This window comes from Thamnophis sirtalis, unplaced genomic scaffold (genome assembly GCF_051295495.1).
Source record: "Thamnophis sirtalis isolate CommonGarterSnake01/CBP01778 unplaced genomic scaffold, rThaSir2_p1.2 scaffold_1, whole genome shotgun sequence".
Classification (NCBI taxonomy): domain Eukaryota; kingdom Metazoa; phylum Chordata; class Lepidosauria; order Squamata; family Natricidae; genus Thamnophis; species Thamnophis sirtalis.
The window spans coordinates 118,513,280-118,533,993 of NW_028261381.1; the positions used below are offsets into that span (position 1 = coordinate 118,513,280).

The following is a 20,714-nucleotide window of genomic DNA, read 5'->3' on the forward strand; positions in this document are numbered from 1 at the left end:
ACTGGGAGATTAGCAACATGGAACAACATGGGAACTCTCTGTCCAGAAGAGTGCAGTGCTAGGTACCTCAGTACTCATTGTTAATCGGTTTCAGAGAGGTGTGATGAGTACCAAAACTAACGAGTACCAAACAATTTTCCCCCATAAGGAATAATGTAATACATTTAATGCATTCCCAAACCAGACAATTTTAAGGCAATATGTAAAAATATAGAGTTGTATATATTTAGATTAAATAAAATAAAAACTTCACTTTACCTCAACCAATGAGAAAAAAAGTGCAACAATACACAAAATGACTACAAAAGCTAAGATAAGACAGCAAGGGCAAGGGCTACCATGTGACTAACACATCACCCTTTGTTTCATCTGGAAAGGGTAGCAAGTCACAAGCCATCAACACCAACAAGTTCTAGTGTCAGGCCTGTAGTTATGTTCCTTTTAGGATCTTTGGCCTGCCACACTTTCTATTAGTGCAGTAGTTGGGAGGGGGGAAATAGAAAGGAGTAGAATGGTGGAATGTGTTGTTGTCATTCTTTTCTAGAAGCCAAGGTCATCTTTTGTCTCTGCACCTCTGCACATGACCGGAACCAGTTGGGTGGAGATGCCAGCGTGGCCAAAGAAGATTGGACCATGTGATGGATTTATGGGTGTGGGGATAAGATCATGAACTTTCAACTGGGTGGAATCCCAGGAAGTTTTTCAGATTTGGGATTCCACAGATGTACCAAGATGACTGACTTATTAAATTGGAACTTTAAGGATAGTTTTGCCTTGGACTCTGATTTAATTCTGCATGATACTTGGAACGCTGACCTCTAGCTTGTGCTTGAGTAGCAAACAACAAATACCGGGACAACATTTTCTCATCAAAATGTGTTGAATACCAAATTCAATGAGTTTCAAAGCAGTTGAGTACCTTCAAATTCCCTGACCTCTGGTAGAAGACCTGAGATTGAAGAAGACACATACCACCTATAGGGATGAGAAGGATTTTCTTTTTAATACTATAAATGTATACACACATACACATATATATCTAGCAGATAGAATGAGATAAGCACACACTTGGAATTCTTCAAACAAAAACATTTTCACAATTTCAAACTTAAAACTTATAAATATATTTATCCATGTCAAACAAATAAGATCATATAAATAACAAATAATAACTTAGCCTAATCACTGTTCACTTACCTATGCCTTCTCTCTTTTGTCTTTTTTCTCCCCTCCAAGCATATTTGTGTCTCTCCTCCCCTTATCTATCATTTCTCCACTGACATTCTTCACTTGTCATTCACCCGGACTCTACTAACCATTCCACTCCACTGCTGTCAATCATTCCTAACTCACTCTTCAGTTACAATAGGAATGCAGCCGTAGCCATTTAATTATTCTTGTCAAGTTACCAGCTCACATAAAGTCTGGGATTTGCAAGATATGGTTGATTGCCACCAAGTCTTATGACTTGAGAACTGTTTTCAGAGCTTCTTGTCAAAACTGCACATGGGGAAGCAAGGAGAAAATTGGTAGTTCCTTTTTTTTTAATGTCAGCTATATGCCTGGCAAATAAACACGGTGATTTTTTATGCTTGTTTTTAAGGCAGATGCACACATAATAGGAATAATGGAAATGCACCTGTTTACACATGTGCCTACAACATTCCCTGTAACACTGAAATATTATACTTAAACATTTTTTTAAACTGCTTGTATATTGCATATACCCTGAGGGGTAAACTCTGGATTCTTGTGATATGGAATCGTAGGCTTACAGTCTCAAGAATTATTACTTGAATGAAGGTTATTTTAGCTAATGCTAGTTCAAAGGAAAGAAGGGAATTTTTTCACCTGTTCTGTCTGGGCTTTCCTATATAGCATCTTATAATTGAGAGGTTTAGAGTGAGTGGGGTTTTTTGTAAATGCCATACCAATCTGAGTCCCCATTTGGAACAATGCTGCTACTTCTCCCAGTGAACATTAATCCTTTGGATATATGCAGCACCTCAAGATTCCTTGCAATCATTTCTGGGCTGATTCTTTTTCTATAGCTAGCGAGGGAATTCTGGGAGTTGAAGTCCACACAACCTTCGTCACAGTTGAGAAAGGCTGATTTAGATGTATTATTGTTATAATTTCCCTTCTTTCATTTTTCTGAATGTTGGAAAAGGATAATGTGTGTTCATAGTTTATGCACATAGAATGTTTTATTTGTACCAAGAACGTTCATCATGGTGATATAAATAAATAGGGCTATCTCACATTATATAATTTTAAAAATAATATTTTGGAGATCCACCTAGCTTATATATAATTGTTTTTTTTAAATCCTGAAACTTGGTCAAAGTTAGTGTAGAGAGGTATTATAAGTAAGGCTGAATGTATAAAAAAGTAAATTAGGGAGTGTAGAAAAAATTCACTGGAATATTTTTTCATAATTTATTATAATTGTAATAGAAATCCTATCTGAGTAGACCAAATTAAACAAGAATGGTACTTGTTGAGGGTACTGGTTGTTGAGTTCAGTGTTCCTACATGTCATCCTTCTTAGTTATGTTTCACAGGTGTTAATTTTATATTCTCTCAATTGAATATTTTATAATCATTTGACAATTCTGGCTAGCCTGCATTAGTTCAATAATGCGCCTGTGCTCTCTTCTGCTGTTCAGTATTGCATTTTCTTTAAAAAAATCTCTTCATGTTTAACTACAAAGGCTCATTGGAAATTTGTTTTAGATTGTTTCTGGCAGCACAATGAGCCCTTGTGCCTCAGGTAGAATAACATTTTATTCATTGTTATGGTTTAATACATTATCTTTGGACTTCAAGATGCATTTTTTGCATAACAATTGAAAAGATTCTTCTTGCCTTTTTCATTACAATATAAAAATATCATTTTTATGTGGAATTTTTTACTTTATAGCATGGTATTAAATATCATACTTTTAAAATATTCCTTACAAGTCATTACTGTGTTGTGCTGGTTTTCCTTCTTCTTCTGGATTTGGTGCCAGTGAATGTTGATTGAGGGAAGAGGTCCACCCTGCAGCCTCGACTTCATAGGGTGTCAGAGGGCTCAGTTTTCTCTCCCTTGTTTAACATCTTCATAGCTGTTAGGGAGGTCATCTGACAATTTGGGGTGAGTTATCATCAGAATGATGATGATATTTGGCTGTACCTCTCCACAACAGGCTACTTGAGTGATCTTATGAGGATCCGGGGCAAGGCACAGAGGCAACACAATCAGCTGATAAATCATACTCCCCTTTATTGCTCCAACTTTCTCCCAAAGGCTCTCAGGTTTATGGCAAGTCCCGAAACAAAATGCACACACCTCCAGCAGCCTTGTTTCATGAGTAGTCCAACAAAACATTTTAGCATAACGGCTTCAAGGCAAGCAGTCCGGCAAGGCAAGGGAACAAGGCAATGAGTCCACGAATTCCAGACATTGGCAATGGCACACAAAACTCCATGAATTTAGCATTTGTTCCTGACAAGCGCTCCTCCCAACAGTGTCTCCTTAAATCTCAATCCCCACGGGTGCCTTGTGAAGAGGGGCAGAGCCTTCTCCTCCTGAGTCATCGGGTCGACCTGCACTATTCCCACCTCCTCTCCACTCTCTGTGCTTGGAGATCAGGAGGGGGCAGTCCTTGCTTGTCACCTGAGTGCCGTTGCTCCTCATATCGACTACCTGCCCTCTCTTCCCCCCTCTATTGGTTGTCATGCCCCCATTCTTCCCTGCTGGCAAGTCGCCCCAAGCCCGAGGAACCCATGGCTGCCTCTTCCAGGTCCTCCCCGCATTCCTCTGAAGCCAACAAGGCTGCCCCTTCGAACTCGATCGGCCCCAGCTCCAGATCCTCCTCCTCTGTGGATTCGGGCTCCAACAGGGCCATGGCAGATCCTGCATGTAAGACTTGGATAGCAATAGCAATAGCAGTAGACTTATATACCGCTTCATAGGGCTTTCAGGCCTCTCTAAGCGGTTTACAGAGAGTCAGCATATTGCCCCCAACAATCTGGGTCCTCATTTTACCCACCTCGGAAGGATGGAAGGCTGAGTCAACCCTGAGCCGGTGGGATTTGAACCGCTGAACTGCTGATCTAGCAGTAGCCTGCAGTGCTGCATTTAACCACTGCGCCACCTTGGCTCTTGGTGCGCCACCTTGGATGGAGTGCAGTAGACTTCAATTCAACCCAAGCAAAACTGAGCTTTGGGCTTTTTGACTTTTTGATACCAGGGATCTTGTATCTTTGATTCTGGATGACATGACACTGCCTCAGGCTTGGTGTACAATTTGGGATCCTCTTGCCCTCAGCCCTTGTTCAAAGAGAAGATAGCAGCCTTGGCTGGGAGGGCGTTTACATACTATGTGCCGGCTGTGTCTGTTCCTGGGCTGGGAAGCCTTGTTCACAGTCACTCATAACTCCATGACTTTTGTCTGGACAATGGAAAGTGTTCTACATGAAGTTGCCCTTGAAGAGCATTCAGATACCCTCAACTGGTGCAGAATGTGGCCACATGGATAGCAAGTGAGTCCTAATATTTGGCACTTATTTGTGTCATGACATTGGCATGGGTTGCCAGTTGGCCACCAACTATATTCCAGGTGCAATTCAAATGCTAGTTGTCACTTTTAAAGACTTTTATGGTTTGGAACTAGATTATTTAGGGGACTATTTCTCCCTAGTTGTCGATATCTGTCCTATCCAGTCTTACAGGGGAGGTGTGGTTATGGCTCCCATTAGTTAATGTTTGCTGGTGGGGCCCAGAAAGCAATATTTTTCTGCTGAAGTCCAATCTCTGGAATATTCTCTTTCCAGGGATTATGTGGCCCTGACCTGCTGGTTTTCATAAAGTCCTAAAGACCTGGCTTTGTGCCTGGACTTGTGTGTGAAAATGACTTTTTCAGTTGCTATGTATTTTGATATTTGTAGTTCGATTGTAATGGCTTTGTGTTGTTTTTACTTGACTTTACATTTCCTTTAATGTCCAGAGTCATTTACCAAGGGGTCTATGACAATTCGCCATGACCAACTTGCTACAACCAACTCACTGCGGGACAACTTGCCATGGCCAATTTGTCATGAGACAACCCGCTGCAGAACAAGAGTTACACTAATATGAAAGAAACTCCCCTCCCCATTTTATGTAAGCTGCCCTGAGTCCCCTCAGGGAAAAGGGCGGCCTATAAATATTAATAAAATCTCTAAAATAGTGGAATAGAATCATTAAAGAAAGGAGGCGAAAGGAGGGACAGAACAAAATGTAAATGAAAAAAATTAAAATATTTTTTTATTATTTAGAAAAAATTGCATTTTTAAATTGTCCCATGTCAAGTTGTCCCACAGTGAATTCGCCATGCCGACTGAGCACACAGCAAGTTGGTCATGGTAAGTTGGCTGTGGAGTATAAGATTCACCTAGCTTTTGGGGAGAACAACAAGGGGGGGATCTCCTTCTGCCTCTCAGCAATTTGTCTCCTTGCAACAAACAGCAAACAGTACAGACAATTTACACCGTTTGTAGTGTTACATTTCAGACTATACTTGTACAGATGCTGTTAAAATTGATGTGCTTTCTGGAAGTATAGTTATTCTCTGCTATTTAAAAGAAGATACAATAGCACTGGGCCTCTTCAGATTAAGCATTTATTTTAAAAAGCTTCTCCATTTTGTTAAGCAGTATAGAACAATAATAAATCAGTCTTTAAAAAATCAGTCTAATAATTTGAACCTTCTATAGGCCAGCGATGGCGAACCTTTTTTGGCTTGCGTGCCATATTAGGGGGATAGTGGGGGGGTTACATCCATAATGTAACGAATAACCGCCCCAGTGTGCATGTGCTCATAAGAGGCGCTCCCCCCATTTTTTGCATGCTTTTTTCACCCTCCCCAGGCTCCAGAGGCTTTATAGGAGCCTGGGGAAAGCGAAAACAGCCTCCCCGCCCCCCAGAGGCCTTAAGGGACCTTCAGGAGGCTTCCCTGAAGCCTCCGGAGGACTAAAAAGGACCCTACCGGAAGTGACTTCGGGTTTGCTCATAGAGTCTTTTTAATCCTCCGGAGGCTTCAGGAAAGCCTCCTGAAGGTCCCTGAAGCCTCCGGAGGGCTTAAACCAACTCTAAAAGCAAACTGGACATCTGTTCCTGAACTTCTGGTTTGCCCATAGGGCCAGTTTTTTGCGCTCTGGAGGCTTGCCTAATTTTTTCCAACTTTCGGGAAAATGCGCGCTGCCTTATCCTTTTTAATCTTGCAACCCAAGTGTCACAAAGCAATAAGCCAAACTACAAAAGGGACAGAGTGCTTTGAGAAGGCTCGAAGCTTTCCCACCTACCCATCACCTGCCACCTCCCTAGAAGAGCACAGGAGAAGCCTCCCGGGAGGTTTCATCCAGTGGGCAAGGGGGGGGGAGTTCCCAGACTTCTCGCCTTCAGGCAGAACTGATTTCCCTCATGCCTCTTGCAGCTGCTGGCTGCTCAAGGCTTCAGCTGGCGCCAGAGCAGCGCATGGAGCCCATCTCCCTGGGGCTTTTCCTTTGGATGGCAGGAGGAGAGAAGCCACTTCGGCCACTCTCTTCCAGAAGCCCCGCTGGGACCTTTTGGCCATGAGGGAATTGGTTGCGGACATGGAATTGCTGGGTCTTTTCAAGTGCATAAGCTGAGCAGAAGGAATGGCCCTTCCGCAGAGCTGGTCTCACCACTCCAGACCAACTTGTGTAAGACAAGACAGGCAGGCAGGTGGGCGGGTGACTCTGCCCGGGAAAACGTAGAAGGCATGGAATGAGCTCTGCCTGAAGACACAAAGGCTTGGAGCTCCCCACGCATGTGCGCCAGCTGAAACCTCCCGGAAGGCTTCTGCTGGTGGACAAATGGGTGGGGGGGAGCTCCAAGCCTTCTCATCTTCAGCAGAGCTGATTCTATACCTTCTACATTTTCCCAAGCGCCCATCCGCCTGCCTTGTCTTACACACCTCCCTTCTTCCCTGAGCATCCGGCAGCTGCAAGAGGCGCAAAGGGGATTCACCTGACAGAGGCGAAATGCCAACCTTCAGGTTGCAAAGGTGAGAGGCAATTGCCCACCTTTGCTCAGCTTTGCCTGGGGGCTCCCAATGAGCTAAACAATTAAGTGTGAATGGCTGGGCTCCTTCCTTTCCCTGCTGCGTTGGCCACAGGTGTGAGGGAGTCTCTATGGGTGAACTTGAGCCTTGCCCAGCCGAGGAGAGTCAGCTGTAAACCTAGATGTGCAGGGCTGAGGGAGGAATGAGAGAGGCCTGGAGGCAGTCACTTCAACTCCTCTGGGCTGTCTCTCTCTCTCTGCTTGGAACGCCCACATTAATATTCCCAAACGAGCCCCACGGGCACCCTTTGGCCCACCCTCCCTCCTCCCAGCCTTTCTCTCTCCTGCTCTCTTCCTTTTCTGGTCAACTCCCTGTCCTGGCTTCACCCTCCTCTTTCCCTTCCCCTAGAGGAGCTGCCGGCATACAGGTGCAGTACTTCTCTTGTAATCTCTTGGGCTGCTTGTTCGGCCCGGCCCAGTCTTTGCAGCTGTGAGGGGGAAAACAGACCCCCTCTTCTTTGGGGTGAGACGCAACCATGAGCTCCGGGAGTCCCAAGGCTTCACAGTCATTGCCTCCTCCAGCTCGGCTGCAGCCAGCCCCCACCTGTGCTAGCCCATCTAATCTGGACAACTTATAATCAAGAGAGAGGAGCAGGAGCAGCAAGCGGGAGAAGAGAATCCAGAGAGTTCAGCTTCATGCACAATGTCAAAGGAGCTCAATTAATTTTTGGTTTCTGTTCGCATGCGCACACGCCAATCAGCTGGCCGCTTTTTGGAAGCTGATTGTTGCGTGTGCATTAACACCAGAAACCAGGAAGACAATTGGGTGAGGCTTGGTGTTCCAGGTGACATGGCTCCGTGTGCCACCTGTTGCACACGTGCCATAGGTTCGCCATCACGGCTATAGCTTGTTACCACATCCACAAGCCCCATTTTCCTTGTTTGCCTCAAGGAAGTAAATTACTGGAAGGCAGACCCCAAAGGGTAAAAGAGAGTGGGTGGGTGGAGCTACATTCAGTGTATAAGACGCACCCAAATTTTCACCCTCTTTTAGGGGGGGGGAAAGGTGCACCTTATACTCCGAAAAATACGGTATATAAATTGACCATGTCTATTCCTCTACTTATGAACAGGTAGTGTTCCAAGAGACTATTCATAAATCAGATTTGTTTATAAATCTAAACAAGCATAAAAATCAGTCTTGTGCATAATTCCTGATATTCACAGCTAATACTATACATGCTACACACAGCTGTGAATGGCATACGTGCAGATGAGTGAGCAGAAGTCAGGAGATGTCAGGAAAGAGTTAGTGTATGATGTATTTTACTCTAAGTTTCAGAACCTTCTAGGTTGATGTTGCAGAAAGATTTGTTCGTATCCTCAAAAAAACAATTGTAACTAGAACTTTGTAAATAAAGTAGTGTCTGTAAATAAATAAATAAAAATAAATAAAATCCGTAGTCTGTTTAGTCCAACCCAGTGCTTGATGGAAGTAATCTGGATTAGGATAATCCTTAACAACTATGCAATCTCTGCAGGAAGATTGCTAGCAGGGAAAAGGCCATTTCTGATTCCCATTAGTTATGCTGTTAATCTCGTTTTACCATTCAGAAATGTCTCCAAGGGTTCTTTCAAATTATACCCTCCTGTAACTTCAGCTTACTAGGATTAACCTTCCCTTAGTAGGAGAAATTGAAAATAAATAAATGTTCTTCATATAAATGAAGGATGTTACTATACCAACCTTTTCTGTTATTGCTTCTCAAGGCTAAGCATGCTCAGTTCTGTTTTCAATAAACAACCCACTGGGTTAATATCCAGCCTTGTTAAATGCTTTGAAATCCCATCAATTTAAGTGAAAAAGCTGTATGTGCATGCAAGTAATACACAAACCCTCATGGCTGATTGCTATGTAAAATGGAATTGCTTTGGACCCCATTGGGTTTGAGTTGTGGTTAATAATTTATTGCAACAAGCAGAAATTGACGTAACTGGCTATAAAATGAGCTGCCTGATGAGCCTAGGCTTTTGCCAACACCAAGAAATTGTTTATCTGTTTTTCCTCATGACATGCTCCCTAGGTTGGAAGAAAGTCACTCCATAAAAAAATCTAGTAAGAGAACATCTTCTGATGGACCTCAGAAATGTTGCTGTACAATCATAATATGAAACAGAAACCAAAGGAAGAACATAAAAGAGGCAAATTTCATTTTGATTAGGAGGAGAAAGTATGGAAAAATGATGCCTTGAGTAAGGGATAACAAAGAAAGGAACTGAGGGAAAATAATTTTGGTTTTTATTTATCTGCATTTGGAGAATATTCTTTTATACAGAACGGTGGGATTTGCATGAATGAGAATGGAAGATCTTTTGATAGGTTTCAGTTGATTTTATACTGAGCTTTTCTTTGGTTTAGCATTTTCATAATGAAATGAAAGAAGTTCATAGAAATTACATCTAGGAATAATATTTTGCCTACTCTCTCTATTCTGACAAGGGAGCTGTTTTCTTGTATAGTAAGGTCAAGGACAATGGAATATTCTGAAAGATAGATTAAACCAAGTTCTAATAAAACAAAAAGTAATTGATAATATTATGACCTCTTTAGAGCTGCTCAGGGAAGACTTCTTTAGGAATTGAGTTTTGCAGCTTTACTGTATGTCACTAAAAATAAATTCCACCTGTCTGATTATTTTGAAAATGCTTTTCCTGCTTTCTGCCTCATCCTTTGGTAATGGAAAAAGTCTAAGCTGTTCATTTTCATTTAAACAAATTATATTTTCATCATTTGTTTAACTAAGGTTACTGTTTAAAAATGTTCTGTTATTTGGGAAAAAGACATATTGTTCTTATAAGCCGCCTTGTCGCCATATGAGAGTAGGCGGCAATATAGATTTTCTAAATAAATAATTTTTCTAAATAAATAAATATCAAAAGTTCACTGTTTGAAAGTGACACAATTTTTTCATTTTGGAAGCTTTTGACTGATAATCATTTTGTGTTATGTCATTGTTGCTTTTCACATTTTATGATACTGATATCCCTGTAGGCTTTAATCACAGATGGATTCTCCTTTTCTTTCTCGGCAAGAAGCTATTATTGCTCAAAGAACACAAATGTAATATTTGCACTGAAAATGTTAATTTTTATAAGAAGGAATAAGGGAAGCCCAAGGTTTTTTTAAAAAAAGAAATACTTAAATAGAACAAGAAACAGCTTGCCTGTTTTTACTTAACAGTGTACGTTAATTTTAATATACATTTTATTTTAAACTGCGGGCAGGGTGGGAAGGTTATGCATTGTCAATCTGTCTATATCAAGTTTATAGGTTTTATCTAGGGCCCCTATTAAAAGAAATACAAAAGAAATTATTCTCATTGATCTTTTCCATAGAAGTTTGTAATTATTTTCCCCTACTGTTTTGACACCTAAGGGGACACAGTAGCTCAGTGGCTGCTGAGCTTGTCAATCAGAAAGGTCGACAGTTCAGCAGTTCGAATCCCTAGCGCCGTGTAACAGAGTGAGCTTGCTTTACTTTCCCCAGCTTCTGCCAACCTAGCACTTTGAAAGCACGTAAAAATGCAAGTAGAAAAATAGGGACAACCTTGGTGGGAAGGTAACAGCGTTTCATGTGCCTTCAGTGTTTAGTCATGCTGGCCACAAGACCACAGAGATATCTTTGGACAGCGCTGGGTCTTTGGCTTAGAAACGGACATGAGCACTGCCCCCCAGATTCGGGAATGACTACACATATATGCGAGGGGAACCTTTTCCTTTTACTGTTTTGACATAAGTTGCACCTAGGAGATTGCTTTCCTGAGTGACTACAGAAAATCAAAAAATTGGTAATGAACACAGTGTTAAAGGCAAATTTTGTTATGCTGTTTTTAAGTGATCTATTAGCTTAGCCTTACTCTAATTAATAGAGTAAAAAGTATCAATATCTGTAAAAATATTAACAGTGTAACTTCAAAAATCACGCTAATATGAAAAAAGGGGTAGAAGACAAAATTATTTTCTGTCACTTCTATTCTCTCAAAAATTATATTGCTTTCTTCCTTATTCTTCATACTCTTCTGCTAGACTACATAAATCTGTATGCTGCCCATCTCACTGTTGAAGCAACTGTGGGTGGCTTTGCATATTCACAACCCGTTGCTGCAAATCAGTTGTATAATTCTCCTTTTGTTGATGTATGATTATTCTTTTTATTAACTGCAAATCCTGAGAAATCTTCAGCTTCTTCTATCTTGATAGATTCCAAAGCCTAGAAATGCAGCCAAAAAGAAGATTTACATATTTAACATACTGTAGGTCCAAACCATGTGAGTTAATGTTTGAACTCCTGAGTTACACCTCCAGCGGCAAGATGATTGTTACCATCCCTTATTAAACATTTACTAAGGTGTCTAATATACATGAAATAAAATGTTTTGATGTATTAGCTTCATTTTAAGATCATAGGAAAATAATTTCATCTTCTCCAAAGTGACCCTCCATTGGATTACTGAACAAGGCATTTTAACTTATTATGCCATAGGAGGCCTATATGTAACTTTGATTTCATCATTTTCTTTTTTTTAAAAAAGGATAACTGGGTTAAGAGACACAAGTTACTTCTTCCCAAATCACCAATTACTGTGGTTCTTCAGAAACAGCAAGAGCATCTAGACCAGGCCTCCATAAACCTATGGGGCCCATGTGGATACCATGCAGCCTTGCTGGCATTTTTTTTAAAGCTCAGCACATCCACTGCTGGTGAAGGAACCAGGAAGGATCTATTGCTACCGCCCCCAAAAATGGGATGCCAAGAACCTACAATTCCTCCAATCTTCATCAGTGCCACCAGCTCCCTTACTATTAGAATGCAGTATTACCAACTGCCAGCAGTTTGATCCTGACCCACACAAGGTTGACTCAGCCTTTCATTCTTCTGAGGTCGGTAAAATGAATATCCAGATTGTTTGGGGCAATATGCTGACTTTGTAAACCGCTCAGAGAGGACTGTAAAGTACTGTGAAGCAGTATATAAATCTAATGCCATTGTTTGCTTTTCTGTAGGGTCTGCAGTTAATTTAATTCATCAATGTGGTCCTTATCCATCCCCTTCTCCATTTCACAAATCTTTCTTTGATAGTTACTTGGATATGTTCCAGAATATAATATCTCTGGTGAAGAACAGAATTGGAGAACTGGAATTAGAACTCAAAATATGAGAAATTAAGAATTTGGTTCTGATGTTACATTTACATTGTAAGAAAAATGACCAGCTGGATCATTAGGCATGGTGTGTGTGTGTGTGAGAGAGAGGGGGGGGGAGGGAGGGATTGATTATGCCCTGCTTAATTTTTTTCATATTGGAAGCAAATAATGTTATTTATCCATAAAACATTCCTGTATAGAGGGAAAAGCAAATATTTCATCCAATAAATTAATTAATCCAATAGATTAATTTAATGGTCAAATGAGAAAATGTGCCTAGCAAACAAGATCAGATTTTATATATAAAACAATCAGAAGCCTAGAAGAATAATAAACTATGTGTTATCCTCTCAGACATTTTGAATTATGTGTCAAAGATATGGGTCAAGGAAAGTATGCAGGAATTGAAGGTTTACTCCTCCTATTTTACTATAGAAAACTATTGTAAAATGTTGGGAGTTGCCTCTGCATGGATTTGCCTTCTGTACTCTTGAGCCAAGTATATGTATGTAAACCTGGATCAAGTTGGTGTTTTAATTCTTTATGTAAGAAACATTGCCATTTTCTCAGGCCTAAGAACTAGGACTGGAAAAACAGAAATCTCAACAGTTATATTTGCTTGTATGATGTTATTATAAAAAAAAACTTTATTAAAAATTTTACTTTCTAGATTTGTGTTTTCCCAGTCCTAATCTAACAATTTTAAAAAAAACATGTTTTTTAAGTTTGTTTCAAACTGTTGTAATTTGAATGTTTTTATAGTTATAACTGTTTTATAGCCATTTAAAAACAGTATAACATATTTATTATATTGTAAGCTGCTCAGAGTCACCTTGAACTGCGAGATAAACAACATATACATTTTATAAATAAAATATTAATAAATAAATATAGGCATTACACCAAATGGGCTGTAACAAATGTTCCCATGAATGATTATCTATACTTTAACTACTTCTTACTAGTAATTTCAGCTCAGCCAATTGAGTATTTCATAGCCAGGGTGATGTCTAAATGAAATGAGTTATTTTATTGAATTTGAATAACTGACCATATTACAGAGCTAATGGGTGAATATATTAGCATTCCTAAGTTAGTAATTGATTTTCTCTGGATCACACTTTTTTAAAATAAATAAATAAATGGGATGCTAGTTTCAGGAATATGAATTCATTTTTATTTACCAATTTGCCTATTGCTGTATACTAAGGTCCCAGTGTTTAACAAAATGGAACATAAAACGTGAATAAAGCAGAATAAATAAAATATATAAAGTCCTAATACAAATGACAATCTATCCAATTCAAGTCAGATATCCGTTCCCTTTTTATACCAAAGTTCTCAAAAAAAACAATTATGTATTATCAGTCTTTGGTATATGTCAGTGTTGTCTCCAATTTGTCCTCTAGATCCAGATTGGGATCCTAGTCTTACCATCAGAAAACAGTGATTTTTTTTTTTTAAAAAATATCTTTTTCCCCTTATGGACAAATATATAGTACTGTGGGCCTTTGAATATGCTAATGTCCACTGCTTTTCTGATACAGAACATATATAGACTACATATCATTTCAAAGTAAAGTGAATATAGAAGCTGTTTTTTGTTCCAAAAATGTTAGTTTATGTTATACTATGAATGTGTTTTTGTGAATCATAGAAGGATTCATCAAGATCAGTATACTTTCAAAGGAAATGGCCTGTGGCAGACAACACATAGTTCACAGGAAGCTTTCCAGTGTTCTGTCTTTTGTCTGCCAATGCTGTGGATTATGTTAAATGTGTTTTGTGAGTAAAATACTAATACATAGCACTAGTAAACTAAAACAAAATTGCTTTTCTACCAGAAAGATGGAGAGAGAAATACCTGATCCACACCAGAAGAGGGCAGCAGACAGTGGCAGGAACTTGTTGAATTCACTTTGAAAACTTGTTTTTTTAAAAAAGTTAAATAGATATATATTGTTGAAAGTTTAAGGTTGCATTTAAAGCACTTTCTTGTCTCCATTACCATTAACATGATGAATGTTCCCATGCGTACTATTGATTTGCATTGTTTTATCTATATAACGATTCCCTGTTAATTGTCCTAAGTAAATTAAATCATTACATAGTGCTGTTCACTTAGGTTGCAATTCAGTTTTATGTCTGTGAGTCACATCGATCTCCAGAAAGTATGCTGGTGACTCTGCTTGGAAACACATTCTCAGTAATAAGTAGCAACTTCTAACTTTCTCGCTAAAACAGAAGAGACCTACTCTCTTGGTCACTGATGGGCTTTTTATCCAAGAATTAGAATTTTCAGGTAACCCACGTTGCAATGTTTCTTTTAATCAGGTACAGTTTGAGAGCAAAATTCTGCCTGGGAAATGTTCATGTGACACACAAAAAATTGAAGACAGTGCCTGGCCACCTTCAGATGAGAGAAAAGAAACCCCTTGCATTAGATGGCAGTTTTTAAGACCACATTTTGCACAAGAAAGTAAGTTGCCTTATTCACTATAGACAGTTGATAACAGTTTTCTGATTTTTGTTTGTATAATTTTTCTCAAGAAGACAAAATTATTACTACTTTTAACAACATCAATATAGCATTCAATATTTAATATTCTTAGTAACTTTGTATAGTTTACTCAGATTAGATTTTTAGTAGATGTTTATATTTCTTACTTAAGAGCCTCGGTGGTGCAGTGGTTAGAGTGCAGTACTGCAGGCTACTTCTCATGACTCCTAGCTGCTTGCAATTTTGCAGTTCGGATCTCATCAGGTTCAAGGTTGACTCATCCTTCCATCCTTCCGAAGTTGGTAAAATGAGGACCCAGATTGTTGTAGCAATATGCTCTGTAAACAGCTTAGAGAGGGCTGTGAAGCAGTGTGAAGCAGTATATAAGTCTAAGTGCTATTGCTATTGCTATTGCTATTGCTACTGTTACTTCTGTTCTGATTAGAATGTAAGATTCCCCCAAGATTCATAAGTCTCTCACTCTTACAGTGTTCCAAAAATTGAATGGTGCCTAAATCAAATAAATAAATAAGTCAGTGTGTTGCTTTCTTCAAAAATATGTTCACTACTCTCACCATTGACTAGAGATATGGATAGAAAATGTATACATATCTTCTCATTGGAGTTAATAAGCTACAGCGGTCATTAGTGATCTTCTGATTGATATGGATCATGCCTCCTTAAATTTGAGCTGTAGGATGGTGATACTTATGTATCTGTGTGAATGTCATTCCCAAAAAATCATACTGTCCATTCTGAAAATTCCCATTCATTTAAATGAAGAATTGTACAGAAGAAAAACCATCCATTCATTCATCCAGGCCAAAATAGATAGCATTAATGTCTATGGAGATTCTCAGTCATCCAGGTCATGGTTGTCCCAAAGGTGCTTTTTCAAAAGGCAACTGGACTTTCTGGTTTTTCTTTGAAGACATTTTGCTCCTCATCCAAGAAGCTTCTTCAGCTCAATAACATGTAGTCAGTAGAATTATGCAGAGCTCTTCTTGGCATTTCATAATCTATGGTCTTTAATTTAAACAGTTTTTTTCACTTCCTTGAACTATTGGTTTATATTAATCGTGCAACTTTTCACTCATTAATATGATCAGTATGTATCATAGTTTGAAGTGATGCATTGTGGATTAGATCAAATCAGCTTCAAGTGAGTCTGTCTTATTCCGTTCTTCCTGTTTCATGTTTTTGTTCCTCCCTCTGCAAAATCTGTGAGTAAGAGTTAGGTTATCCCCAGCCTGAATAGAATAATACTACAGATGAAAAAGGAAATCTGGACCTATTTTGAACAAGTGGAATCTTTTTCATTTCAGCCTAGGGCATAATTGCATCCAAATCCAAAACTGGTACATTTATTTTGTTTTGTAAAATAACTTCCCATGTTATGTATCCATCAGTGTCCAAGACTGCATTTGCCCATACATCAAGTTTTTGCATTGGGATATGGAAATACATACCCTATAATTAGTATAGTATGATACTTCAAGAAGTAGTAAGATTATAAAATAACGGTGGGTGATATCCAGCAAATTCTATCATTAAAAAAAGGTCAACTTGTTAATAGTTTGGTGGGAAGGATATTATCATTCTGGACTGTTTTCTGGTGGATTTAAAGACATTAAGGGTCTGGAAGGGAGAAATGTCATAGAAATCGGCTTCACTCTGTTTTATTTTTCACGAGAAGATATTGAGAGCATTTGGGAGTGCTCATTGAATAGAGCCCCAGGTTCAATATTTATGATTTGTACACTCTCTTTGATTTGGAGAAGATAAAGAAAATAATCAGAATGTTTGCAAGAAACCTGCGTATATTAATTCCTTCTAAGGACTTTTAAGCACAACCCTACATTTGCCAGTTGTTTTATACATTGTTGCATATGTATTGAATGATCTACTTTTTCTTTTAGAAGATTCATAGAGCAAGCATTTAAGTCTTTTGATAGATAAAGCTAAATAAAGTGAAAAATTGTCTGTGTGTGTGCAGCGTGTGCGTTCGTGCATGCACATGCCTCTTGATGACTACCTGGATGAGTCCTTGCCGTTTTTTTGACAAAGTTTTAAAAGTTAGATATCATAGCCTGCTCCTTAAGGCTCAGAGAGAGAAAGTGGCCCATGGTCACCCAGCTGGCTTTGTGCTTAAGGTGAGACTAAAATTCATAGTCTTCTGGTTTCTAATCTGATGCCTTAATTAACACCAAATTGGCTCTCTCATTATGTCCTTATTTTTCAATCTTTATAGGTAAAGCTCTTGAATTTTCTGAGAAGTCTCTGAAGGGTTACCAGTGGATAACAGGCATCAGCGCATACTTTCATCCATTGGAAGGAAAAAGCATACAAGAATTGGCAAATGATGTCCTTTCCTCACTCCAAGGTAGTTTTATTGGGCATTTTGAAGTGTAGTATAAGCTGCAGAAGGGATAGGTTTCAATTAGGGATTAATAATTAGTAATCTGTGTGTTTAATCAATTAAATGTGTTTAGCACAATTTTAAAAGCATTTTTAGTTTGCATGAAGTAAAAAAGGCTAAAATTCTTTGGAGAATAAATTATGTGATTTTCTCTGAGTTGAAATCTCACCAAGCAATTCCCTCTCCTCTTGTTGCTCTCCAGCTAGTAGTAAGTATCTTGTTTCTTCTGAGAATTTAGGCAGCCAACATGAGTAGTTAGCTCCCTGGGCAGTTCTTAGCCATCTCATTTCTTATTTTAAAAATCCCGCATCTGCAATTTAATCATTGATGAGAGGGCTGACCTGGCATGTATTACCAAGGCACGTATGGATTAGGTCCAGAAAGGGGCATAGTCCTTTTGGAGATAGCACAACATGGATCAGTGATCACATACCACATCTGGCATTCCTGTCAGATCGGTGACTGTGATTTGAAACTGGGAGAACTCTTGATGACTCTGTTGTCATGATTCTGATTATCATAGGATTCTCAAGTCCATTTCAGGGAGGCTGGATCCATTAGATAGCTCTATCTCTGGTGACTGATGGATCCACTTGGGTTTCCCAGGGATCGGGGCTGTTCTTGCTGGTCTGCTACACAGTCCACTTGAAACTTTGGTCACCATTTGGAAAAAGAGGACTTTTGAAGATGAGGATCAGATTACATCTATGGGATTTCTCTTCTTTTGTGGATCCCATCACTCCCCATGGTCACAGAAGAATTAAGGGATATAAAATGAGAGAAGAGTATGTAGAGTGGCACTAGCTTTTTACAGGGAATGAACTTAACCAAAAATGGGTTACAAATGCTATGAAATAAGGTGGATGAAGCACCAATATTTCTCCAACCTTATTGCATCTGTTCATAGGCATCTTGCAGCCCTGTTTCAGGTAAGATGTACCTTTTTGAATAAGAGGAAGCTTGGCGAACAATAGTATGGAACAATTTTCTGCCAGAAAAAAATCATTCACATTCATTCACAATTGGATGCTGGCCTTGTTTCAGGACCAGGAGAGATACCTGGTGAGGATCTTGCCCAATTATATGGGAACAGCTTGAACCTGTTGGTCCTAAGGAAATGGACAGGGCCTGGATGGTGTTGTGTGTGTAGATTCCAGCAGTAGCGAGGAGATTGTTCCTTTACCATTAAAGGAGGCCTGGGAGTGTTTTCTCTTCAAGCATCACTGGACCACAGTATACTGGAAAATGTTTGTTCAGTATTTAACTTCCATTTTGGGGGAAAGGTGGTTGAGAAGGTGTTTGTGTGACAGCTGTGGGTGAACTTTGGATGAAATAGATTATATGTGTCCACTTTATGGAATACCTTCCCAACTCATTAAGTGAGGCTGATTCCACCTCTGCCTGTTGATTTTGTAGAAGGACTCCAGAAGACTGATGAGATTGAAGTAGCTCCATTGTTAATGATATAGTAATGCTAATGTTAATATAATAGTAATAATAATGTTTTATATATTGATTGTTTTCTATTCTTGTACATCACCATGTCACTTTTATGTGAAATGGACGGGATACACATATACATTTGACAAATAAATAAGAATAGGTGACTTTCATTTTGAATGTTCTACTAAGTGCCAAGACCAACTGATAGAGGATTGTCCATCATACAGTTATTGCTTGGAAGAGTATTATACAAGAATTGCTGCATTTGGTCACAGAAATTTGCAGTCTAAATCCATCCATTTTTACCTTTGTGATTGGACTGAATTCTTTTTATGTTCTCCCTTGATCTGGTTATACAAGGCAGCTGAGTTTGTTTTCATTCCTTTTATCTTTTTGTATGTGCATTCCCATTCTGTCCGCTTTCTGTTAGCTAAATTGCCTTTATCATAATTTTAAATTAAGTTCTCTAAAAAGCTGTTGCTGTGGTTGATTTTGGCATCTAGGATTAGGTCAGTAGCTCTAAATCTCATTTATGTACTTAATGCAAGCAAAGAATTGATGTCTTGGGAATTGTGGTTGCTGGATTTCTTACTATCAAGCCCTTACAAGATATTGAGATATAAAACAAAATGCTTCTATTTTCTTCTGAATCCCTCCGTATTTTTGTAGTTTTAAATAAATAAATATTTATGCAGGCATCCTTTTCATTCATAAAAATGGAAATTGTTCTCAGCAGCTGCAGTGGGCAGGCTAGTATTCTTGTACGCACATACTTTTGATGTATTGGCTCATAAAATCTTAACATTTGGCTTGTGCAGCTGAGTTGATGACTGAATACAGAATGATAAGGAAGCATGAGCAATTTTGCAAGGTAAAAAGGCAGCAGGCTTCCTAAAGGGCCCTTAAGCTAGTTCCTAACAGCCTAGAAATCAGCACAGTGGTTGTAATCAGGCTTGTAGGTAAAGGAGCAATGTTCTACATAAATCTTTTGGGCATAATATGTAAATTGAAAGACTGGAGCTCTAAAACACTTACCTGATTTTTGTAATATTTTCATGACCCTAGCCAGTCCAAATAATATACATCATTGCCTGTTTTTTTATTAGAATTAAACCAAAATAGTAGTTTTATCTGGCTGGAGGCTAAGAAGCCTGGTGGCTTTGGCAGATGATTTACATCTGAAATATTCTTTCCCATTTCTGGTGAACTGATGCATTTTGATCCAGGGAATACTTGCATTTCCTGTGGATATTTTGCTTTGCCTTCTCAAAAAAAGGTGAGTTATGGTGCTAACAATCTAAAAGTATCACCCCAGGTTTCTTTGCTAAACTTAGTTGAGACTCTTCAGGAATGTGTTAAAACTTTTCACTACAAAAATCAGATTGTCTGATTGCTTTCTCCCCCTGTTTTGCTACATGCTGTGGCATAAAGATTTATTTATTTATTTATTTATTTATTTATTTATTTATTTATTTATTTATTTATTTATTTATTTATTTATTATTTTGATTTGTCAAGCATGTATGAGAAAACAAGTATAAGTATGAATATAACATATAAATATAAGCAGGTATACGTATATACATAAGAAATGAGTACAAATAGATTGGGACAGTAGGACAGGTTATGCACGCTCCCTTACAGACCTCTTAGGAATAGGGTGAGGTTCACAGTAGACAGTTTAAGGTTAAAACTTTGGGGGGTTGAGGATGTAACAACAGCTAGTGCATGGATGGCACTAATCACATTATCCGATGGAGGTAACATAAACCTTGTAGCAAAATTAATTGTTTTAATGGTCTAAAATGGAAATTACAAGACATACCTTGTAGTTCTGACTTTCTGCATTAAGGCTACAAGGCTTAGTTTGTAACTTTTTACTTGCTAGGCTGCCTTCTAATTTTTAAAGCAGATTTATTCATAAAGTTCTTCTAACATTCAGAAAAGTAATCCATCAAGTAGACAGACACAAGCAATTTTCTCTCCAATTCTGTCATGAGCCAGGTGAAATAGTTATATTTTCTGGGCGGTCTTTATGATGAACATATGGCTCTTGAATATTCAAGTTCCTGACTGAGAAATAATAGGCCTTAATC

General features: G+C 38.7%; 1 protein-coding gene across 1 annotated transcript in view; it reads left to right on the top strand.

Moving 5' to 3' along the window:
* The window catches only part of DPH6 (diphthamine biosynthesis 6), a 218,798-nt gene that overhangs the window by 74,702 nt on the left and 123,382 nt on the right, over positions 1–20,714 (top strand). Inside the window, exons 9-10 of the mRNA XM_087723172.1 lie at positions 14,591–14,733; positions 16,997–17,139. Coding sequence (XP_087579298.1) covers positions 14,591–14,733; positions 16,997–17,139 — 286 coding nt within the window. The remainder of the gene's footprint in view (positions 1–14,590; positions 14,734–16,996; positions 17,140–20,714) is intronic.